At 41.5% G+C, this 26,121-nt stretch overlaps 1 protein-coding gene across 4 annotated transcripts in view; it reads right to left on the reverse strand.

Moving 5' to 3' along the window:
• dpp6a (dipeptidyl-peptidase 6a) overlaps positions 1-26,121 on the reverse strand; it is a 219,788-nt gene that overhangs the window by 157,800 nt on the left and 35,867 nt on the right. Inside the window, exon 1 of one of the 4 annotated variants that reach the window (XM_085764056.1) lies at positions 7,255-7,473. The exons of the other annotated variants lie outside the window; for them this stretch is intronic. Within the exon in view, the coding sequence (XP_085620182.1) occupies positions 7,255-7,305 (51 nt within the window). The 5' untranslated portion in view covers positions 7,306-7,473. Of the gene's footprint in view, positions 1-7,254; positions 7,474-26,121 lie in introns of those variants that run through there. 4 annotated transcript variants of the gene reach the window in all.

A 26,121-nucleotide genomic window follows, 5' to 3' on the forward strand; every position in this document is an offset into this window, starting at 1 on the left:
TTCATGTTTGCTGATCAGTTTTACGTGTGACAGTGCATGTTTGATCTCTGAGCTGTAGCATGAGTGCTAGCCAAAGCCGGGGAGCTAGCTGTAGAAACAGACCCTCATCATCTAAAATGGATGAAATGAGAAAATTCAAGCCCACGTTAAGAAGAGATGTTTCAGCATATTGCTCCAGCCCCTTACTTGAAATCACCATTTTACAGACATTCCAGAGTTTCCTGTGGGTTGAGAATTTGAGGAGGTGGGCAGCGCGACATGTGACTGATGTACATGCAGAGACCCATGCACTTCAGAGAGGGGAGAGTGCAACACAGGTTATTTGATGTACAGATGTTTCCTAAAGCCGGGAACACACCTGCCTGCTATGTGTTAGCATGGTGGCTGACATTGCTTGAAAGCTGCCGAGAATCACACAGACGTGTTCAAACTGACTTTGCTGCATCGCAGCTCCATCTCCCTACATTTCAGGTTACTGGACTGTAGGATTTAATTTCGTTGTTAATTAATTTCTGATGAATTTTGACAAGAAAAGGTCACTAAAATGCCACTGTCTGTACACACAGCTGAATAAGAGAATATTCATATTTTTTCACGTCTGTAACAAACTCAGATTCAGCCTTTCCTTCGACAACTACAGTGGAAGCTGAATTTCTGGTGGGACACGTGTTGGGCGCGTGCAGAATAGGCGAGATTCTCTACTAGATCACACCAGTGTGTCACTAACCTGTTAACATGCACATGGAAATAAAATCAAGACGTTCCACAGCCACCACGCTCTCGCCACACATCCAATGTATTCCTGGCCTCAATGCCTCACCTGCAGGTTATTGCCAGTCAGTCAGTTACTTTAGCTCACAGTATATCCACAAATTTGTTATTTGAAAAGCGTAAAAAAACACACACTGTGACAAAATTTGGGTTGATTTAAACTAAAGGACCTTGGCAGCCACTCAAATAGAGCCTATGTATGACTATCATTGTTGTCGTCTTTCGTCTTGAAATCAAACCACGCTTTCCTCTCTGCAGTGACTCCTTGTTGCTAGTAGAATCATGGGATTGATGTTATAGCTTTGCTTTGCAATAACAACTGCGAGAGTAAAACATATTGGTATTCATGAATGGTTTTGAAAAGCTAGCAAGCATATGACTGTTCAGCCCTCGACTTCCAATCCTACTGAAAACAATATCTCAAAACCTGTAAAGTCAACCAAAACAAGCTGAAATAGTAATTTGGGTGAACTGACCCTGTAACTTGATTTTCTTTTCTTTCTTTAAAAAAGGAGGAGAGAAAAAACTTCAAACAAGAAAAGATTACATCAAAACATGGTAGAATAACTAATCCATCTGATAAACTTGAAAGAAGAAGTGTGGGAGGACTACATGTGGGGTAAAGCGCAAAGTTTGACCTTGTCAGAGAAAAAGAAAATCCCCTTCTGGAAGCCGTGATGGGAGCAGGCGTTCACAGCAGGAGCAACGGTTCAGGTGAGGAAAGAGAGAGCGAGAGGGAAGGGGGAAGAGGGAGCGCAAGAACTCATGAATTTATACTGTGGTGTCACATTCCTCCGTTGCAGTCCATTTCTCACTGAGAATACTGTCATAAACCTCCACCTTCAATCCCCAGCTTCACAGAGGGAGGATCAATCTGGCTATTACCCAGGATATTCGGGTCTGTTGGACCTCTACTTTATGACAAGAGAAGCCAATTTGCAACTGCAATCATTTTACACACCCTTACATCTGTCCCTAAGTATGGCCAAGATGTTGCCGCGGTGGCTCAGACTGTGGCAGGTTATACAGTACGGCCACTCTGACTGATTTAAAGGCCTCTTCCTGGGAAGGTGCATCCTCTGGGTTAGGACCAGGCTAAGTTTCAGCTTAGATTAAAGGCCTTGTGTTTACTCTATGTGTACGTGGATGTGTGTGTGTGTGTGTGTGTGTGTGTGTGTGTGTGTGTGTGTGTGTGTGTGTGTGTGTGTGTTTGTGGCCCATTGGCTTGAGGCTTGTTTTGAATGACAGGGGGAGATTGAAGGTGCTGGAGCCTGACGCTGTTGGACTTAAAATTAAATGGCCAAATTAATAGGTGCTGTCACTTGCTGCTGTGAAACCACCTACTCGCCTCAACACCAATCCGACAGCAGCAACTTTTTTTTTTCTCTTGCTTGATGGACGCCTCCATCTGCCCAATACCATGGCACCGATCCCTCACCATGTGTTAAAAGTATAACGAAGCAGAAACAAATCTCGGAAAATGACAAACAGCATGATGGAGGGGAAAGAAAGTTTTGACAAATCATATTTTGCTCATTCTGCAGTTTTATGATGTGTCTATATCAACTGTGGAATTCTCTGGCAAAGTGACATGAAGCGTGGCAAATGGAGTCCCAATCCTATTTGAAATGGGCAAGATAAAGTCCCCGGGAAATTTAGAGGGACAGAGCGAGCAGGGAGGAGGGCTGAAGGGGAGAAATAGAAACAAGCCGGCAGCAGAGAGCGGGCGTGAGCCGTAACGGCGGGTGAAACATCGAGCACATAAAGTGTAAGAGGCACAAAGGTAATTTGCAGATGCAAGGCTGGGAGGAGGATGGGCAAAAAAGAAAAAAAAATGCATTTCAGTTATCTCATGCTTCTGTGTTGACTTGGATCCCATTTCCCAGACAGGGCCAGCAGAATAATTTCACATATGGGGGAAGATGGTGGTCCAAGTAGAAAAAGTCTGTTTGCTGAGGGTTGATTTGTCATTCTGGCGGCTCAGCAATAACCCAACAAATCCAGAAGCAGTGACTGAAAAAAACATGTGAGGAGGTCTAAGTTGAAAAGCTACTAGCTTCTGCGGGTGGTTGATACAGCTACAGTTTGCTCTCTGGGTGTTGGATTTATCCCCGCTTTTATCCCTGCTTTTGTTTTCCCTTAAGAGACTCAAAGACTATTACAATCATCTTCGTAATAGTATCATATATATTCAGTATCGGCTTGTTGCAGCTCCTCAATGAAGCAATATAATATTTGTGCTGCCTGAAATATTCAGACCCAGTACACATTCCTTTTAGCAGCTCTGTGGATGCTCTAAATCCACACTAATGTACAATCATAGTCCACAACATGAAATAATATCACTTTAAATGTGTCCAGTACTTTGATTTATGACCAAATGCCAACAAAAACAATGGTACTGACAGCCTTACAGTAGCTGCTCTTTGTGTTGAACTGCTGAACTAAGACTAACCTTGCTTGAAACATCTGCGTGTTAGCATGGATTGTTATGAAATTTGGTAAATGGATGGATGTTTATGCTTAAATAACCCTGAATCCTGCAGTAAAGAGAATAAGGTAATGTACTCATAGTCCAAATTTAGCCTCACATTATAGTATTGTTTAAAACTTCCACTGATATTTAAAGGTCCCTAGTAGAGAGTTGTTGTTTTTTTTCATTATCATATTCTTATATATATATATACTGTATATAGGTTCAATATTAATACTTTGAAAGTATCAAAGCCTCAGTCTACAGAGAAATAAACCCAGCCTGTATTCAGAAACTGATCATGAAAATGAACTGTCTGGATTTCTGTAACTTTGTGATGTCACAATAAAGCTGTCACTACATTCAGCCATGCCCCAAGACTCACTTTTGGCTTCTTGAGTCTTCCTGGTTTGTTTATCTGCTTTGTTTTTATTCAATCACTGACTGATCTGTTCCAGAGAGACATTTTTGGTCCTGAAGACCACAAACATATCCTCTTATAGATATCAATATCTTTATCAAATCACCCAGGCCTTTAAATTTACATTTTGTGGTTTTGCTTATTATGGGGTTTTAATCATGTGCCTGTCCAAGAAGATTTGAGCCTATCAGGTAAGCATAAAGAAACAGGAAGAATTCAGGCGCCTGGCTGCAGCTTATTACTCTATCGTTTTTCCTTGTTGTTTTGCTGCAAGCACTGCCGGCTGCAGCACCAACACACAAACACCCTGAGCCCTCTGTTTATTTGTGCCTCCAGATGTCTTCAAATTATAACTGTGAGAGGTTTACAGAAGGTAAGACCGAGGTGGGAAAAGAGGGAAAAAAAGCTGCAAGTAAGAACTGAGAGGACAGGGTATGAATTAATGGTGTGAAGACAAAAGTAATGACTAAGAAAGAGAAAAGAGGGAGCTGGAAGAAGAATGAAAAGTTCAGATAAATCTGCCTCACGCAAACTGCTGGCATATTAACTTGCCTCGCACGTACAGTAAACACACACACGTACAGGTATGTTGAGTTTCTGAATGTGAAAAAGCTTTGTTATTACCACAACAACCTGCTGTCCTTATATCTGATGGCTTTTTAATTTGTTTTACTACAGGATTTAAGTCACAATCTTGACTCAAGGCCAAGTGAACTGGCTAGAACGCGTTAGCTAGGGCTTCAATTAGCAAACACACACAAAAATCAATACATCAATTCCACATTAGTCATTTCGGTACTCACTTTTTTTCTTCCTTTTATAAATATTCTGTCTTGGGAAGCAAAAGGGGTTGGGTAAATGACTGAAAAAAATTGAAAACTGTGGATTTAAAGTAATTATTGATTTATTTGAGGAGAAGTAGGACTTAAATGCCATAGAGGAGCGACGCCGGAGACAAATGTCCGCAGAGAAAATCACTTATTCATATTTTAGCCTTTGCTGTGTGTTGTAGTCGATCATCTGTCATTTCAAAAAGAATCAATACTAAATCTAGCTTCTTTTTTTATTTTGTAACGTTTCCCCATTTTTACAGAACCAATCTGCTACATAGCACACAAATATTTCCCCGTGCTGGAGTGAAACCTGAGCAGAATTTGTACAAACTGTTCTTCCAACAACATTTATACCATTCATATACGTTCCTACAATCGCCTTCCTCCTCCCGTTCCCTGCTCTGTGAGAAAAGCATTTCTATGGTTTGAAGTGAGGAATTTCCACCAGGGATAACAGCTCATGAGCTGGAAACCATTTTAATGTAACAGACCGATTGGAATTAGACACATTAGCTGGGAAATGAGACATCTTAACTCAGAGTAGTGATGTGTGCTGTCTGCCCGGGGATGTATGAGGGAGACTGGGGGAGCTTTGTATTAAAAATCTGACACATCTAAACCTTCAGACAGGCCTGGCTGCTGCTGCTGCTGCTGCTGCTGCTGCTGCTGCTACTACTGGCCTGTAAATCATCTGATCTGCACGTATCAAAGGGCTGACCCCAGGCTCCAGGACACGCGGGAGGGAAGAGAGCACTGGATCCAGTGCATCACTGTTAAAGTGCACTGGTTGATGAAACATTGCGCAATGAGACCGGGGGATTGGAACTGAAAGAGGACAGAGCTGATTGGGAGGGTCGATGTTTTAAGACGTTAAGGGTGCATCATGCTAAAGTAAAAAAAAAAAAGAAAAACACCAATATTCCTACAATCAGTGAACCAGGAAGACAGATCAAACTACTCCACCATCTTTGACCAGCGTAATCTACAAGTGCCAAGCAGAAAAATGACTTCCCCTCTTCAAAACTATCTCTAGCTGAGATACCCACCTTCACATTGACAAAGAGCCCTCTTGTGATCATTTGCAGCAGTCTTGCAAAACCCAGCCAGTATAAAAAATCTCATTATATCAAGCACAAGGTTAGAATCATCATCAGATTCACCACATTTACAGAGCCGGAATGATCCACTTCTGGTCAATAACATAAGTAGAACAAAATAATGATCATACTTCCATGATTTCCGAATGAGTAACCTTGTTTATTTCTGCAATGCTCTTGAACTTCATAGAAACTTTTCGAAACGAGTTTGTGTCCAAGCCCTGTGTTGATTCGAAGGGGAAATGCGAAGCCTGCAGTGTAAAGCCTCTCCCTAACAGTGTTGTCAGCGTCGACAGGTGTAACAGGATGAGTCATGGCAGGACAAAAAAGATGGGGTTGTACACAACCTTGGGTGCATAACAGTACAACAAACACCACCTTTAACATTACGTATCTTGTTAAACCCACATGCCTTTTGTTAGCAGCCTCTAAGAATCTCAGAATGACCTTTGTTAGATTTTCTTTCTTGTGGAAGAAAAAATATACAAAACTAGTGTTATTTTCTTTGGAGAAGTGGATTTTCTTTCCACCAGACATCCTCCTCTGGCTAATTGAAGACTACACTTCCCCTCCCACATACATAACATGATCAGAGCATGTGTGATGTTGAGTGCATTTTAAAAGCAGCAGTAAAACGTGACCTTACCAGCGTCTAAAAATGCAAATGTGCGTGCTGCGTATGTTAATGTGATTTGATTTCATTTTACATGTTGTTCAAACTCTGCATCGCATTAATTGCACTGAGCAACAGCACACTGTACTGTTACTGTAGGTGCCGGGTTGAATTTCCGTCACGGAGCCTCTTTGGCAAAACACTGAAACTTCACTGCAAAACTTTCTGTCATACATCGTCCGAGTAATATGACGCTTATGTTATTCCCAAAACAAGCCATGGCAGCCAAGGCCAATTGACAAGTGTGTTGCGGCGGCCCACATTTTAACCCCCCGCCCCTCCGTCCCCCCACACTCACCCCACCTCCCTCCTCCAACAAGCAAACACAAGCACTAAAAAAAGAGTCACTTCTGGCTACAGCCACAGTCTGTCAGAGCCGCTGATGTGACAAAACTTTGAGGGGCTTGCGAAGGTTCAAATGAAGGAAGGGAGGGAGGAGGGGAGGGGGGTGTGCAAATAAAAAGGATGAAAAAGATGAGTGGAGAGAGGCTGACTTAACGAGACAGGTGGAGAGTCTGATTTAACTTCCACCTTCGTGCGGGAGCCTTGAGAGATGGTGAGTGAGTTATGAAGCAGAGCCCCCCTCCCCTATATCCCCGAGGGGGCAGCGCTAACCCATCACCACAACAGTCCCTCCTGTCATTGTGTGAGGACGGCATAACTCTCCTAACACTCCCGTGGCCGGACCCAGGCTGGCAGGACAGACACACACTTAGACACACGCACGTCATAATTGAGATTTCTCTCGATGCAAACGTTCCTCTTCAAGTAAAACCAACAAACAGTTCAATTAACACGTAATAAAAAACAGCGAGGGCAGAAGTGTTTAGAGTGAATTAGCTGCATGCAAACCACATGGGCCTAATAGTGCTAATAAAGATGAAACATGGTGTCACAAATGCAAGGCTGCAGCCACAGCACACACAGATCCGGCTCAACAGTTCTTTAGTATGCACACTACAGTATGAGTGCAGCTTCTCGCTTACCATTTTGGAGGTGGTGGTATCGATCTGCTGGGTGGCAATTAGCATTGACATGACTGAAGTGACAGCAAAAAGCTCCTCTAACACACTCTCCCTCTTCTCCTTCTTCTCCTCCTCTCCTGTTTCTCAAGACAGAAAAAGTCCTCTGGACAAGTGCCGAATGAGTGGGAGGCTTCACCTCAGAGTGGGAGGATTAGTGGAGCCCTCTTCCTCGAGCCGGAGGACCCCCTTCCTTCCCTCCCCTCCCCTCCTCTCCTCTCCTCCCTCTCCCTCTCCTTCTCCTGCTGTCAGATGACTGGCACAATCCAAGCACACTTCCACGTTAGCCAATCAATCACACAACGACAAGGATTCGGTCTGATGCACGGTGATCCATTCGCCAGGAAAGGCTCTTGGGAAATGTGTGCTCCCTGACTTCACTCGTTCTGGCGGTCTCCCCCATCAGCTACTGCCCCCCCCCCCCAACTCCCCTGCCCCCCATCCCCACCCCGGTTTCCTCCACGCCGCTCTGCCTATCCCTCTTTGACTTTTTCGCAGCTCTCGATCTTCCTCACTGACTCTTCTCCCTCATAGGGTTTATCAGTCTGTGTCTCTCCAGGACAAGTCGCCTTCTCCAACTCTCACTTGTAGGAGCTGCAGACAGTGTGTGTTTGGCTATTCGCTCTCTCCCCAGATTCATTCTCAGTCTTGTCCCTACCTTTCTCTCCCTCCCCGTCAAGCTCTTCCCCACAAGAGGCTGGGTGTGCTTTTCTCTCTCTCTCTCTCTCTCTGTCTTTTCTTTTTTTTTTTCTTTTTTTTTGGTGGGTTCAGCACCTGAACTAAACTAAAAAGGTTTCAACGTAATCTGTTGGGCTGGCCATACGAGAGTCATCTGCCAGCAAGCACAGCCAAACAGAGTTTCTTTACATCTCCATCACAGCTTTACTGAGGCAAAGGTGTGTGTATGTGTGTGTGTGTGTGTGTCTGTGTCTGCTTAGAGTTGGCAGGTGGGCAAAGAGACAGAGAGACAGAGGAAGGAAGGGAGGGAGGGTGAGGGAGAGCAGGAGAACAGACGGGAAACAAAAATGTCTCTGCTGATAAAATACAGCAGCAACAGAGACATGCAACAGAAAGCATTGAATGTTATGATGCTTTTGGATATCCAACGTTTCTATGATTTAACTTACACTATTGTGTCAAAGTCTTCAGCTGAATGAGGCGTCTGCTGCTGTCTACCAATCTACACTTCAATTTAATCAGCCCCTGTGATGGACTGTAATAAAGCCGTGCTGATACATCCGTGCCCCGACTCGCACCTCGTAAATTACCCCCCACCTCTCTGGAAGATTGGTCCTGGGCACGGTGCAGGTCCAATCTAAATTTATGTAGCGTTTATGGCTACAGTGCAGAAAGCCAAAGTACCAAAAATGGAACGAGCGGTTGCGTGCTAGCGCGGCGGGGCTAGCCAGGCCAGCAGCTACTAAATGAAGAGGCAGTGGAGGACTACAAGAGTATCAGCACTGAGGTGGGATTGAGTGGTTTGGCTCAGGGCGGCACAAAATTGTGTGATAAGAAAGTTGTGGAAGTTTCCCATCAGGTTTCATTTTCTTGGTCAATATTGGTCCAACTCTGCAAACTTCTGAGGGTGATTTCACTTTGTCCATGAAAGAGAAGGGACAACAACCTGGCCACAGCTGATGAGCAGGATTGAGAGGTTGATGTAAAAACACAAGTGGCCTCTCTTTGCTTTTGGAGCAACAGAGACTAAGCAGGTCATGAAGCATTATATGTTGGGCATGAAATAATTTCAGTGCGAATTTTATCAATCTATTTCAACTAAAATAAATGACAAGCTTTAACTTTGTTTTGTTTTTAAGCTCAGTCTCTAAATAAACAGCCAATCATGAGCATTGTTAGATTTTGATCTAAGCATACTGCGTGCTTATTGGTTCACCAATACTGAAAATATTTACTAATTTACTTCTTTGATATTGGAATTGGCCATTGTGTGACAGTGACCCTTGATAGTATGAAACCAATGCAGTCAATACTGAGTTCAAGCAGTGGTATTCAAATTTTAACGTTGACATGATGGCATACCATAACTAAACCAACTACTCAGAAAATGCATGGTATTGAATGAGAATGTGAATTTGAATTTGATTTAAGATCAGTTTGAGTGATGGTTGAAATGGTGTTTGAAAGCCCCTTTTTAAACAACATTTGCATCTTCTCAAAGCAGGACATTCAAATTTAAGTGTGCCAAATTGTGAAAGCAGATCACATTTTTTATGTTGCACACAACATCACTTTTATGTATCCCGCCAACCACTCATTAATATTTTTAAGCATTTCGTTAAATGCTAAAAATGCCCTTCAAAATATAACAGTCTTTCTTTCTTATTACCATTTTTGTTGCTAAGCAATGATCTCTAAGACACAGGTATGTAAACATGAAACAGACAGAAGGCCTACAATGGATTTGATGATGCCACATTAAATTTGCAGCGCTGCAGAAATACTGCTCACATGTTAATGACACTCAACAGCTCATATATATATTTCACCATGAAAGTCTTGGAGTGGAACCGGGATAGGAAGAACTTGCTGGAGGGCTTTTAATATGAAACTATTTAAGGAACTGGGAGAGGTGTAAAGTTTGTATTCACATCAAAGGCAGGAACAGGAATCTAACTGCAGGGACAGATTGTAAAACATGGGGGCATCTTATTAAAATATGATCCAACAGACATTAAAGAGGAAAAAATTGGATGGAAAGCATCCAATAAAAGTTTGGTTTTCTATTCAGCTGAGGCAAATAAAGCCGCAGGACTTTATAGTAAATACATTAATGTCATTCAAGTATGAAACCTACTTTAACTCTAGCAATATCTGGGAGACGTATCAGGAAATCATGTTGTAAAAACTCAGCAGGTCCATCTGGCCCATCTAGAGACCTGGCTCAGGTGCCAACCGAGCATTTTTCACCTTGACGTAAGATGTTTCACTCGGCTTCACACAGCCGGTCACTGCTGCAGAGAGGCGTTCTTGCATCCAATGTAGAGTACAGTCTTGGATTGAAATTGCCTGTATTTCATGGTTTACAGACTCAACAGACCATGTGATTAGCTGCATTCCAATCTCAAATTCATTTCCTGGTTGGATTACATGTTTATGTTGATGAATAAACATGAAAAATTGATTGATTAATACACGGGATTAGCAACAGTGTATGTTATGAGTTCAGTATTACAGGTCGATTTTAGTGCCCATGCAACTTAATGTGACAAATTAACAGGAAATGTAATTAAAATATTAAACATAAAAGGTAAAAGGCAATTGAGGGAAAAATGTCCACGTTGCGGAGAGTCCATGGTTGATGTGGTATCGAACACAAGGCTGATATTGTGTCTGGGTTGTTAACTAATACCTGGATAAGGACACGCTTCTCCGCCCCAACCCTTTAAACCCATTTATTCCATTATTGAGCACTGACTTTTCAATTCCCCCACAAGAAAGGAGCGAAGAGACAAAATGAAAAAAGTCCCTGAGGTCTGAGGAAGGACTGGAGGCAATTCCAACATATTGTCTACCACCAGGATGAGGCTGGATGGAGCCGGAGACGAGCAGGTGAGACAGTTGTGCTCAGAGAGAAATCACTGGAAACTGAAATCCTTATCAGATTTTTAGACAGTGAAACGATGCTAAAAACCTGAGAGGGTGAAAAAAACAAAAAACAAACCCGGGCTGCTGTGAATTATTTTAAAAGGGGGAAAAATGCTCAAGTGGCAAATTGACTATGAGCATCATTTGGTGCAAAACAGGAAGCGAAACATACTGCTCCAAGTCATCCTGATGAAAAATGACCATGCCGTGAAACAAATCCATTTCAGAATAGCTCTCCATTTTTTTGATTAGCAAGCAGTTCAGCATTTTGCTAATTTAATCTGGCCTCTGAATGGAATTTGTATTACAGCCATAGTTAATAACTTGACATTCAGCGTATGACTCTGTGCTATTTAGATAAGTGATGGGCTTTCTTTGAACACCCACATGCTTCTATGCCAAATTGCCCCATTGCTCATAATAAAACCTGTGTCTGAAAGACTCGGTGCTGTTATATTTTATTGGAATTGTTATTAATAGGACTATCAGAATGTAAAGCTAGCACCATATGTAGAGATACCATACAGTAGAGCAAAAAAAAAAAAAGAGAGACTCATCTTTAGGGAGGGTTTGAGATGAAGGAAGTCTGAAATGGCATTTGTGCCACGGCTTGTGAATAAAAGATGAAAGTTTTGACTTGGCTCCAAGTTCCTTCTCTCTTGTGGCTCATCTCAATTACTATAGTGGCGGTTTAGAGGGGAACAGAGTCGGTAAGTACACTCTAAAGCGGAGACGATGTGGAACCCTCGAGGAAATCTCTCATTTTTAATACATGGAGGACAGTGACTGACACTTCAGAAAAGAGACAAAAGCCCCAAACACTGGAACATCACAATATGGTGATGCTCAATTGATATTTTCCACTGCACTGAGTGTTTAAAAAAAACAACTCCTCAAAACACTTCAGTCAATCATGGCTGCAGAGCGAAACGCGTCACAGAAGATAAAGCTTTGTTCACGTCCGCTCTCATGTTTAAAGAGAAACGGGTCCGTCCTTCATTCTTGGTTGGTTTTGGTGCACATTTGAACGCATGAATGTGACTGTTACATCCTTTTTAAGTTGTTTTCTATGTGTTCTCACACAAGGTTGTGGGTTTTTCAGTGCCTGCGTTTGCTCGGAATTTGCATCCTTTAAATGAAAATGTAAAAAAAAAAAAACACTAAAAAATTATCCAACCACAGAGTTGGAAAATTGGATTTTTTAAATTCCATTGTAATTGTTAATTTAAAATGTGAACTAAAGACTCATAAATCCCGGGAACATAATGTAAGAGCAGAGGGAAAATTTGACATTTTCTACAGGGTTTACCTGCATTTTTCATCCCACAGGTTTTGAATAACGTGGGATTTTAATTCCAACCAATACTGATATTCCAAATCTTAAATGAACCAGAACATCCTAACAAGTCCAATATGTGCTATAGATAAATTCACAAATTAATTTTCAGGTAATGAAGTATGCTTAGAATGTAAAAATGCAATAAGGATTATGTAATTGTAAGGATTGTGCTTCAGATTCACTTCCACCACCACACACTGCAAACAAGTGGGCACAACATCCAGTTAATATGCAAAACAAGGTCAAGGAAAAAGAGCCATTTATGACGTCTGAGCAGGTCCAATTTTCTAAAAATGATTTCACAGAAAATTCGAGAAGCAATCACACTCAAAACACATTTACTATTCTCAATCTTAACTGGCTTAAATTCCTTCATAGTAATCAGCTCTGACAATTTCAGACCCTTCTGATTATTCCAGGATGACGGAGGGAAAATAATTCAAGAGCTTCTGTTCCAACTCTGGGGAAGAACATCTGCACAGTGTGATGAGAGCACGGGCCTTATTGATTCTGGTTTTCACACAAGTGTGTACAGAGATAAGAAGGAACCACCCACAGGATTTTCAGCGTGAAGGTTGGCAGAGGCAGACATGTGGAATGAATGAATGAATAGTTTTTTATAAAGTATCCAACTTCTTTAGGCAGGGGTCAGGTGGATTCATAAAAAGCAGCAATCACAATCATAATAATTGTTATACTCCAGCAAAGCACAGTTTTAATATTGATTTCTCACAGGAAGGAGACCATCTTCACCATTCAACCACAGTTTATCAGGAAATCTCCAGTAGTAGATTTAGCTTTGAAGCAACAGAAAAAAGCTCAGGAGTGACAAAGTATTCATTAAGTCTGTGGAGAGAAATTCACTTTGCTCAATGCTACATTCAGCTTAACAATCTGTCTTGGACTGAATTGATAGGGGACAATGCTCCTTTTGACTAATTGCCTTTAAAGCTGACTCCTGCCTGACGCGAAAGGGCAAAGTAATTCAGTGACACCAACAAACAACCCGACCACTCACTCCACTGAGAGGGTGTTTTAACCAAAATGCTGAGACATTAATCCAAGGCACCTCCTCCATTAGCCTCAGCTTGTCAGAAGTGAAATTGGAGTGAGAAAAGCCCACTTCACTGGCATATAGTTAATTTCATGCCATGCTGAAGAGAGACAGGGATGGGCAGAGAGTAAATGCTTTAGGTCGAGGACTTTACAGCACTCATAAATACTCATCTATTAGTTTTGGAGTTTAATTTCTCCCTCCACTCTCTGTGGAGTTGGGTTTGAGCAGAAGGGACGAGTCCAAGGTCAGACCCACTTGTCTGTCCGACCACTCATCTGAATGCCGGGCCAATTCGGCAGCATGTGATTGATGACAACCTCAGCCAATCAGGAAGCACAGGCGAGGTGAGGCCAATATGGTGACAGATGGAGAAGCATGTGCTCTGGGTTTAATAATGTAAAGGCTTGTCATACGGCGACTCAAGGTAAATGACAGCAGGACCAGTAGGGGGAAATGTAATTTCCCACAGCGGTGTCAGACACTGCCTGCTGATGTGGTTTCCTGCATCTGTTCTTCTTCAGTATCAGATCTGCTGCAAGCTGGACACAAACATGGACGTCATCCAAATTTTAAGAGGATTAAAACACAACAGCAAAGTTTGAAAAAAGTAAAAGTAAAATTAAGTTTGTTCAGAGTTACAAGACAAGACTTCAGTGGGAGTTGAGGTCTTACTCTAAAAGTAGAAGCTCTGACATTATCCATGAAATAGTTGACACTAGTTTACAGTCATTCCACTTGTTTTTTGGACTTGCTGACTTTATTTCCTCACTCTGTCTTTCTTGTATTATCATCTCTTACTTAATCCATCAATGTATTCGCACAAGGGCAACTAACACTAAAGTATGAGATAAATCTTTAGCAAAAACTAGCAAATCGGTTCTTATTTTAACTCCTCCTAGAGCAAACCGCACTCCTCCTCTTGCTATTGATATGAATAGCTATAGAAGTCTTACTGATAGCTTCAGCCACTGTTACAAGAGAAGAAGTTACAATACATCTGAGCAGCAATACATCTTCTGGGCAGTCTGGATGCTACAGTAGGCTACCTACAGTGACTCAGTATCGGAAAATGACCAAGCCTAGCTGGTAGCATGCTAACCTAAGTAATAATAATGGCTTGGATTTATATAGCACTTATCATAGCACCCAAAACGCTTTACAGAACCTATTATTCATTCTTACCACATTCACACCGGTGGTGGTAAGCTACATCTTTAGTCACAGCTGCCCTGGGGCAAACTGACAGAAGCATGGCTGTGAATGCGTAGCAAATGGCCCCTCGGACCACCACCAAACATTCATACACATTCATACGCATTCACACAAGGCTAGGTGGGTAAGGTGTCCTGCCTAAGGACACAACAACAGTGACTGGGATGGAGTGGGATTCGAACCACCAAACCCCTGTGCCACTGTCGCCCCAGTAGCCTACAAAAGAAAGTGATAGAATTAGAGCCAAAAGAACCACTGTAGACTGATTGCTACTGTTAGGTAAACAGCTGTCAATGCTAATGTTTGGCTAATAGTAAAACTAATTCAAGCTGATTCCAATTTGAAACTAACATAAAATAACAATATTTTATTGAACCTACACTAAAAGTGTTAGGCAGTGAGAGAGCTCTATCTTGATGGCCTTTTGTACTGATTTTAACCACACGGACATGAAGTAGGCTCAGTGCATGAAAGAGGGAGACTGCTACTGAATAATACATCAAATATCATGTATTCTCAACACTATGAAATCTTGAACACATGCCTTGCTTTGAATAAAAAAAGTGACACAATATCTTTGCAGATCAGTCCAATCAAATGATGACAACATGATGTAAACTACAAAACTGGTGCCATATGACAACCTGAGAATTTTAAGGTTTATTAAACCATTTCAAGTATATGAGACCGGTCACCATGTTGCTGCTTGTAGATATAATTTAATTTAGCTTCTGCTGCCCTGTGACCGTGACCTTTATACCATAATCCCTCAGAACCTTTTCAAGGCTATCTTCTGACCAGCAGCGGCACAATAGCGATCAATCCTAGAAAGAGTGCTCCAAATGCTCGCGGACAGGATTTGGAACAGAGATGATGTTCCTTTTATAGAAGTCAGGATAGATTTCTTTTATTTCCTTTAAGTGTTCCAATTTTCCCAGATACCAGTCGCACCTACTTGTACCTGAGCTGCTGTTTTCACGCTTGCATCAGACAGGTGACAACTCATTGTGTTCAGATTGGTGGGCGAGCAAAGGTGAGGGATAAGAGAACAGGAGCATTACCTGCTGGTGAGGCAGACAAATCACCTGTGACAAGCACTTACTTGAAATGCATCTTGCAAGTTTCTGCAACAAGCTGCTGCTGCAGGTGGAATTTCTATTATTACTCTTCAGAGCAATTTCCTTCCAATTTCTGAGTTGTGCAATCTTGTAAGACAGAAGTGTTGCTCTTTAAATCTGTTGGGCTGTCACCACAATCTGATTTGTTCTGCTGATGACTCGATTCAGTTTTGGCCCACTCTCTTAGGAAAAACTTTGCTGCTACATCAAAAAAAAAGTGTCAGAACCACTAGCAGCTGTTTTCTTGTAGGTTTCTTTGGTGAGCTTTCCCTTTAAAAAATGTTATCACTTCTGTACTTTTAAACCGATGGGGTCTGTTTCACAAAATTGGCTGCAAGTTAAACAATGTCGAAGCTTGCAGGCTGAGCCTTTGCGAACACAGAAAGAGTTGACACAGCATATCTAATGTGGCTCCGCGCTGCGGGTTCGAGCCTGAGAACCGCTGGGGCGAAAGGATAAAGAGATCCTGGGTGAGTGGCGGCAGCGGCGGCAGAACCTCTGAGATCTCAACCACTGCACCACTGACAGGTACAAGTGGGAGAACAGAATGGGTGTTGGGAGGGGGTGAGGTGGGGTGAGATGGCTTGGAGGTGCTGCCAGTCAACCATCCCCTTGTTTCCTTGTAGACAGGTCCAGGTGCCCCCTCCCCTACATATACTGATTGCATTCTCTACACCTTTCCCTGGAGATTAGAAGTAGGGTGGGAGAGGGTACACAAACGGGGATACGCTATGGTGGACAAAGCAATAGCACATCCCTCTATCTCCTCCTCCTCCTCCTCTGTGTGCACAGTGCCATAAGCACCATGGGGATATTGAGACAGACATATCCCTCCTAGATGAAAGGGGCATTTCAGTCACACAGGCCCCCAAAGGTAAACGTGGTCTGGGTTAGCAAGCAGCTCCCCGTTTATTGTGGAGCAGGAGAGAGAGAGACTCGAAGGTACCACAACATCACCGAAAGCAATAAAGGGCAACTGCTCTGTTCACACTTCTGACAAGCTATTTGTGGCTCTTCCAGGCCATAAAGACCGTATGCTTATTTGCTATTGTTTGAAGGCCTAACAAAGTTTGTCCCTGTAGAGGTTACTGTGGTTCCCCTCCCTCTATTTCCTTTCACAGCGCCGCAGCAGCAAAGCATTTCATTTGCAGATATGAAGCCCTGACGGCGCTCCCGCCTTATCATTCATTATGTGTGCAAGCGATTATGCATGAGATAAAGCTGACAGTTTGAAATCTCTCTCCTCACTCCCTGGAGCTTTGCATGACAGCGCTTCGGTTTTCAGTGTTTTGCTCAGGCTAATATCACGCGCTACACGTAAGCCGCAATAAACAAGGCAAACATTTGCAAAAATCCTATATAAAAGATTCTTTATCCTGCATTTATTAACCATTCAACCCGCAGCTTTCCCTGGCTTTTGATAAGAACTAAATAAACACGCCGCAGAAATTTCACTCCAGAGTTTTGACATGATCCCTCACTCCAGGTGTCACTCCATTGCAGACATAAATATGCGCAATAACGTGAAGGCATGCAGCTCCTTCTTAATGATAACTGAGAGCTGCATAACACTCCACCACGGAACGAACACAGGGTGGTTGAATTCATTTGAAATCCTTTTCTGTGTAAAACACACATGTAAAATGTCAATGACAAATTCGCCTCAATGCTGTTATCTCGGTCTGGATTCCACAGAGCAGACATGGGGAGGCTGAGCATTGGTACCCACAGTCATTTTAGTTGGAGCTCCACAGAAATGTTGATGTATTTCCCCTTGGATAGTAAAGCTTTCTCTACTGCAAGAAAAAAATCATTTTCAGAGAACACACTTTGCCCAATTTAGCGATGAAGCCACACGGCCCCAGAATTCGCTGTTTCGCAGACTGTGAATTTCAATGACTGTCTTTGTTACAGTAAAATCTACATGGAAACAAGAGTTAATGCGGCCGTTGTGTTTCAGTCAAAGTTGGCCAGTAGCTGCCCTGTGCTCTAAAGTGAGTATTTAATTGTAAAAACATTATTTCTCACATTAACAGATGTTTTGGTTGCAATAAAACACATGAAATACATTTTAATTAACAACTGCTGCTAGTTTTATTTCTTGGCAATTAACATAGAAATTATGTTTTTTCTCCATTTTTACAGTACATTGAGGGTGGATTTAAGATGTGGAAACACAAAATTAATTCAAACATGATTAAAAAAAGAGAATTTTGACAAGTACATCTGTTAAACACTTAGCTCTTTAGCACAAAATCCCAGTAAACACTGGCAGGAATACTCCATTTGCATATCCTAATTAAAACAAAATACATCTACAGTCAGTCCATTATGCTCAAACAACTTTTCATTGAGTTTCTGTTCACTGAGGTAAACATTTTTTTTTAAAGGAAAAGTCAGCAATATTCAGAGAAGTTGTTGTGTTGCACAATGTAGAGTTTCCTGTAATTACAGAGCAGCTGTCTGGCCTGGGACCCAAACGCCCACACATCCGTCTTTTGGGATCTGACATGAACATGCTCCACAGAAGAAGTGATTTATATGTGCAAACACCCGTCAAATTTCATTTGAATCACTGACTTTCTTAATGGCATTCATTGTTGTTCAACAGAGACTTGGGCTGCACAAACTGGCTGCATAATTAGCTACTCTAACAATAACAGTAATCCTGGAAATTCTGCAAAATATTGTGATCGTGATTCTGAGACTATTATACCACAGTGTTATGAGTTCTTCTTAACCTCTGCTTATCTGTGAAGAGCCAGCTGTGCACAAAGGCTCCTTCTCCACAGAGCCCAATTGCAGAGGGCTAACTGTTTAGCTTAAAACAGCCTTTCTTACAGTTGAATATATTTAGCCTGGGACACAGCCACCCACACATCCATCTTTTGGGATCTGACAGAGATGTTACCAAACTCATATTCAATTGTTGAGCTTCTCATTCCAAAACTATCAGCATTAAACTGCTGCTATAATTGTCTCCACTCTCCTGGTTTCTGTATTTCCAGAAGATTTTGGAGCCTGGCTGACTGAATTTTCTCCAGTTAAACCACATAAGTAGTGAGGTCCAGCATTGATGCTGGATGATAGGATCTGGCTTGCTGTCCAGTTCATCAGTGGACCTGGTTAAGTGCATGAGGATGTTAAACGATGTCCTCCAAACTGGTGACAAAAAGTACCCCACAAAATATCACTGCTGTGGAATTATTCTTTTTTTCCCCCTTTCATTAGAAAGCTGCAGGCAAAAAATACATGCAAATACATGTATGTGGACAATGTCCATATACTTTTGGCAACATAGTGTATACAGCATGTCCAGTCCAGAGTGAGCGTAATGTATGATTACACATCAATTAACTGCACTACACTCTCATGCAGAACTCTAAGCCGCATTTTGCAAAGTGGTGTTCAGTGAGGGAGCAAAGAGAAGATCCAGCTGTTTACAAAGAAGAACTTGACTGCAGGGAGCAGAGGAGAGAGAGAGAGAAACAATGTGGTCAAGATGAGGACAAGCATGAGAGAGAGACAGAGAGAGACAGAGAGAGAAAGAGAGACAGAGAGAGGGATAGAGAGGGAGTGAGACTTGGCATTGACTCATATTATTGCAGCCAGAGTGCCAGCTGAGAAATATGGCTGCCGTCCCTGGCACTGGTCACTTCGACTTTGACTCAGAAGTTGTGTTTCCATTAAAGTATTGCAACACTTCAAGACAAAACACTAACAAATACATACACATGTACATTTTCAAAGGGGTACCGGAATGCAAATAACTCATTTTGACATGTTACTGCTGCTTCACACTTTTTTTCCCCTAATGAACGAGTTTATCTCTTTTGCTTCATGTGCACCCTGAGGTGTTTTTATCAGCCACTGTGGTGATAAAGAAGGGAGTGATATGAAACAAAGGCCACTGCCTAGACTGGATATATTGTGGTGATGTAAGCCCCTGACACCCAAACTCTTTTAAGTCTTTACTTTTTGGGGTTTGAGCTGGAGCAGAGACGAGCTGTAAAAATGATTAGTCATTATGTGGTCCGTCAAAAAATGATGAAATTAATGATAATTGATTATTCATTGACAGTAGGCTATTTATCATAAGTAAAACTTCTTGGTAATATTAATTCCATTCCAGCAATCACACAGCCAAGCAGCTGCAGAATGTCGTTAGCGGCTGCTCCTTTGCTGTATTTACCTGATGTTACAAAAACACCTACAAATGCAATGTGTGAAATTCTGGTTAACTGTCATCACAACAACTTGAAAGAAGACAGCTAACGCTCGCTGATATTTTTCCAAGTTGCTGCCTCTGATGTTACTGATGTTACTGACGTAACATGACTAAAAACACCAGCTAATCAGAATCTGCCATGTTAGGAAGCTAGGAACATTAGCTTCTACTTGGAAAGTGCTTAGACTTGCTGCCTAGCTGAAACTTTCTGAATGGAATACAAAACTAAACTGTAATCAGTGTTTCTAATTGTATGGTGTTATTAAGGGAAAGACAGCATATCAGCTCTGTGGACTTGTTGAAACACGATCTTGCCAAGAAATGGAACTAGAGGCTTAAAGGAGCTGCTTTGCAAATTTGTGACATAGCTAGCATTAACAGCTGTTTAGTCTGGAGGAAATTTTTGCATATTGACATAAACATGTATCTATTTATTTATACCTTTAACCACCAAATCATTTTTTCCCCTAATGAAGTTAGCACACTAATCAGTTAGCTCTGAACCATCTGGTCACCCACTCCTTTATCACTCCAGTGCTTGAAGACATGGCACTGCTCAGAGGGTGTATTACAACCTCTTGTCTTTTAAACCCAACAATGGCTAAAGCTCATGTCAAACCACAATCTCAGCAACCGCTCCAAGCAAGAAACCACATTTGACAGCAGAGAAATCTTACAAAGAGGCCCCTAAAGCTGAGAAACTACAATAAGTGTGTGCAACAATAGTTTCATCCTTTCTTGGAAAATGGAAAACTCGATAAAAAGTTGTTGTTTTTTAGATTCAATAATAAATTGATTACTCTAAAAAGCCAACTACTGTACATAATAATCAATAATGAAAATAACCAGTAGTGGCAGCAGTGGTATTAAGGGTGACTCCAGCATTAAAAGCTTTTTTCTTTCCCATGCTCATTGTCAACACCGAGGCTGTATTCTCCTTATCTATGCATTTTCAACTTCTACCCCTAATTATTTTCATGTAAACTTTTTGAGAGGCAATTATCTCCTTTCTCTCCACCTCTCTCTTGCACACCCTCACACACACTATTTAAATTCCAGAGGCAAGCTTTGATCACCAGTACATTAGCTTTACATTAGAAACAGTCATTAGGGGGACATCATCCCCACGACCAATTTGCCTTTGGAAAATACTAGCGCTTGAGTGTGCTGCAGCCCAGAGAGGACCAATGAGCCACACCAAACTTGATTAGGCCTCATAGTAATGTATTATTCCTCCTGGCCAAGGCTTTGTAGATGAACGACTTGTCTTTATATTAAAACACGCTATCTAGGAAGGGCTAGAAACTAGAGTGGACTCTTTCAAAAATCTCTTTGAGGAGGTCCCGTCTATGAGTAATGAGTTCCCCGTGTTCAGTCGAGGCTGTTGAGATACTTCCAAGGAAAGCGTTTCAGGTTTGATTTTCAAAGACGCACTCCTGAGACTGATTTGGCTTTTTTTTTTAATGGCGGCACATTACACTGTCACGGGTAAAACTTTAAACATCTTTAGACTCCACTGCTTGAAAATATTGAAAAATGAAACAATTCTTTTATTGAACATGTTTCTGTGACAGAGCAAATCCTTTTCCTTTTTTTTTAATCCATCATAAAAATGTCCTCTCAAGGTTTCGGAATAAAAGGATGAGCTGTCGGGACCGGATATCCAAAGAAAAAACAAACCTCCTTGAGCGCGAATCCTTCATCAACATGCACTGTCCCATGTAGCCGAGAAGAGCTCATTTTCAGACCATAAAGCCTCTACATCACCACCATAAACGGCCATCAAATCTACCTCGGACAGCTTTATGAGAGCGTAACGGCTGCCATTTTGGTGCTCGGGGTAAGTTTCAGGGAGCAGATGGGAGTGAACTTTAAACTCAGCAGGGAGCGAGCAGCAACGTCCAGCTGACAGTGGGCCCAGTCTGCCTGATGTTTGATTAAGAGGCACGTTGACCTTTCCGAGGCTCCAGGGGGCGCTGGGATACGCTCTCACCTGTCAGCCCACGAGTCAGAGCCTCCTCATTATGGCCCAAATCTATCAGTCTGTTCAGCTGCTTTTTCTCTCTTGTTCACCGTGAAAAATTAAATGCCAGGCGTCTATACAGGAGTGGTACACATCAAGGAAGACGTCACCAAAAGGAGAGTGTCCAGGGGTAACTGTTTATGTTGTCAAGAGCGGAGGAAAATAAAAGAGGTCATGCAGGGTGTTGTTGATGTGTACAAGCATGCAGAGAACTAATACTACTAACAGCCTCTCAAAGCTGCTAATGTTATTCAGCTCCTGAAGCTGAATGCCTGTCTGTAAAACACACATCAGATACCCACAAGCCCCGGCTACTCTCACACCATCTGTGAGAAGCACAAAGGAATCTTCTGAGTGCAGTGCTGATACCTTTACCAAAGATTATAATTGATGGGTGGGAAGAAGCTGAGGCAAGTCAATACTGTGTGATGAATTGCACCTGTACAGTGGCACTGGGTGTGCACCTCTACTGTTCATGACAAATTGGCCATGTCAGATTCTAGGTATTTCCCTTACAATCAATACATACTGACAAAAATCAGTGCTGAGGCCGGGTCTAGTTTATAATCACAGAGAAAAACACTAGCAGTGACACGAACAACAGTCACTGAGCCCCTTTTTTTCACAGCAAATTCAAATCAGTACTTTATAGTGTGATCAAAAACAATCCAGGAAATGCACTTGTTGATTTAAAATGTATTTATTCATTAAAAAAAGAAAAAGAGAAAACAAAACTCCTCAAAGATAAAACAGCAGGATATAAATGCAAATACTGTATAACTTTAAAGTATTGTTACTGTGAACAACACATATTAACAAACATATTATCACACATATTATAATCTGATTCTGCAGTTCTATCTTGGTGCCTTTCAGCTCATTCTTTTTGTTATCCAGCTGCAGCTTTAATGTTTTAGGTCGGTGCCGTGGCTCTAATAGCAAAGTTTTTGGTTGCAATTAGCCTTTAAAAACCGAATGCCTGTAGCCTGTCCTGGGCATTCGTATGGAAGTGTAGTGCCACATTAGAGTGCCCTTGCTAATAATACCCCATTATTTATACCGCTTGTCATGTTGCCTTCAAGTGGATGATATATTAATGCACCTTTAAAATCTGGGTCAATGGGATGACGTTTTCTCAGACACTGGACAACAAAGACTATTCTTCTCCATGTACTGCAATGCATTGTCACCATTATTCCATTATTTACGAGAAATGATTCAGTAATAAAATCTGTGGAAGATTTAAAATGTAACGCTGGTGCACACGTGTACCAAGCAGCCTGGGAGATCATGTAAAATAAAGTCAACATTTATTTCAGTTTGCTTAATGTGACTTGTTTTCCACAACAAAGCCAAAAATTGGGTTTCAAAATAAGGCGTTGGAGCTTTTACAAAACATGCTGCTTCAAGCTGATTGTTGACATTAGTGCATAAACACTGGCATCCTACCAAGCGCTAATACAGCAAGTATAAATCTTCTATACATATATGTATTAAAAGCCCTGTGTGTGTGAATAAATATGTACTTTACAGACACACCAGGTTGCTGCTATAGGACCATAGTGTATTCCTGAGGTGGAAACCTGCCAGGGAGCATCTGCACAATCAGTGGGAACCGGGAAATGCACCTGGGATGCTACTGTAATCTATTAATTCAGCTTCACTGAGCTGCCTGTATGAGAAACTACAGTACAGTACAATGTGTATAGAAAAATGTAGGGTGCTGCTCACTGCCGTGTTCGTAATATACAGTCAGACACTACTAGCTGAGCTGAAAGGTAATATTTCAGCTGTTGTAGTAAGCTGTGTAGGAACTGGGTTGGAGAACACTGCAATAACTCCAATTAATGTTTACCACTTGCTCATATACTACAAGCAGCAGTGGTACATTGATCACTGTTTCTCATTACGAACAGTTATCAGTTAAAACTTATGGTGTTAAACTAGCTCACAAATTCACACCTATCTTTTCTATTTCTTTTTCTGTTTACCTGCTGCATGATTTTAAATTTAACAATCCCTGTAAATCAGACTTACTTGACTCACTGTTGTTCTATGTACCAAAGTTTTGATAAACTCAACTCTGCAAAGTTACAGACCCCGGCAGCACAGCAGTGTCATAATAATTCTTGAGAGAAATGAGCATTTCACCTTATCTCGACTCTGTGCTTTCTTGCTTTTTAAATTATGGCTATCAGATGCAAACTGTTTGTCTGCTCATACCCATCAAATGTTCCACTATTTTTGAAGCCTTCTGTTGTTGCTGTTTTGGTATCCTGCTCCTCCTCTTAATGAACCACATCACTCGGAAGATGGCAGAATCTTTTTTAATGTATTTTTCATATCTGAGAGAAGAAATCAAACTCAAGTTCTCAAGAGTTTGAAAAATAAAACTTCCTTAATATATGCACGGCATGATTGTGCCCTTACTGTTAGAAGAATGGAAGGCCGTGAGGCTTTCAAGACGGCTCCAATTAATTCAGATGAATCCCTAACATCCATATCATAATTAATAATACATAAGCTACACAAGGCATGGATGCACAAAAGTTAATTTAGCAATGCAGAACATTCTCCCAATGCACCGTGAGGTAATATTCTTCTAATGTTTGGGGAATACACAACATTCCCCCCTACAACAGGTGCTTTTTCATTTTCTGTCTGGCTAGCTTTAATGATCTCATTAGACAACCACTCTAACCAGGGAACTGCCCATGGCACCTCTTCCACACAACAGGGAGTACAAAAGCAAAGCTGAACACCGAGGCCGGACATCTGTCTGATGTCACAGCTGTGACAAAAGCTGCTTACGAGATGGACAAGACTCTGGGAGAGTACTAGAAAAAAAAGGCTAATTGAATTTGCCGTTTACGGCCGTGCACAAACCCCTCCCTCGCTGAGCAGAGACTGGAGAGGAGAGCTAAGAAGCCTGTTAGAGTGAGTTGTACATCATTACCCAGAATTCTTGCCGGCAGTTTCCCCAACTTCCTCTGCCAGGACTCAAATGGCACAGATTAATCATAGGACGCCTGATGGCAAACAGCGGAGAGAAAATGGTCCTATAGGCGGAACATAAAGCTTCTAAAGCAGACTCTCCTACAGCAGAAAGGAACATAACACAACTTCAACTTCAGAGGAAAGCTTTGAATCTTTTCTAACTGGTAATTGCACAGTAAGAGTTTCAATATCTGCCATATATTTCCATCCAAAGTGGACAGATTCAACTTTATCATCATTATGAATTCCATATAAAGAGCAAAAGAAAAAAAAAAGGATTCTCAAGCTGAAATGTTCTTAGATACATTTTACAGTGGCTTATTTCAGAAATACAAATGTCATATAATCCACTACAGGCCAAACAGTAAGAAATTTTAAGTCAAAATACTAAATATCTGTTGTTTCTGCTTTTATCTTCAGGTTTTGGTTTGATGGTGAGATAAAACAAGATATGAAGATGCCTCCTTTTCAATCATTGCTTTCTAAGTATTTCAACATTTTACTGACATCAATTATCAGTTGTATAAATAACCCAAAGTGGCAGCCCAAAATGAAGTATGGGGGAAAAGAAAGGGAACATTAACACGATTGAATGTTAGCTGAAGGGTAATGTTGAATGGATATCAGTCAGTTCTGATATCCAGGACTGGAGTGAAATGTGCTTCACAATCACACACAATCATACTGCTGTCACTGAGTTTATAAATCTGAGCTAATTTTAATTTAAAAAAATAAATAATAATAATAATTATTATTTATTTTGATCAGAAACTATAAAAAATAGTTCCTGACATGTTTTTCATGTGCAGAACGTTGATGCAATACATTTTAACTGAGAAAATAATCAACTTGTTAATCAATAAGTTATATAATCAGTGGTTGCAGCTTTAATTTTAAATTAAATTTTCCATGCATCTTTTCCATTGTGTGTTGCACTGGCAACACACAATGGAAATTGATTTCAAACATCAGCCAGCCTAAGAAACCACCAGGCAGCATTTCACTTTTGTAACTGGTGCGACGACCTTCCTCTGAGTTTGTCTTTGCAGGATCACCCATGGGTGGAGCTGGCAGAGGCCCTCAGTCAACTGTTTGTCATCTGCTGCTGATGGGCCCCAGATTATAGAAGGAGCAGATCTGGCAAGTATCTCTCCCTTTCTCTCTGTCCCTCTCTCTACATGGCTGGCACCCACACTGCTTGAACACATGCCTCACTCACAAACATGCATCACACCGCTGACTTCCTGATTC

This window comes from Trachurus japonicus, chromosome 20, assembly GCF_045865225.1.
Source record: "Trachurus japonicus isolate A0001 chromosome 20, Traja_1.0".
NCBI classification, from domain to species: domain Eukaryota; kingdom Metazoa; phylum Chordata; class Actinopteri; order Carangiformes; family Carangidae; genus Trachurus; species Trachurus japonicus.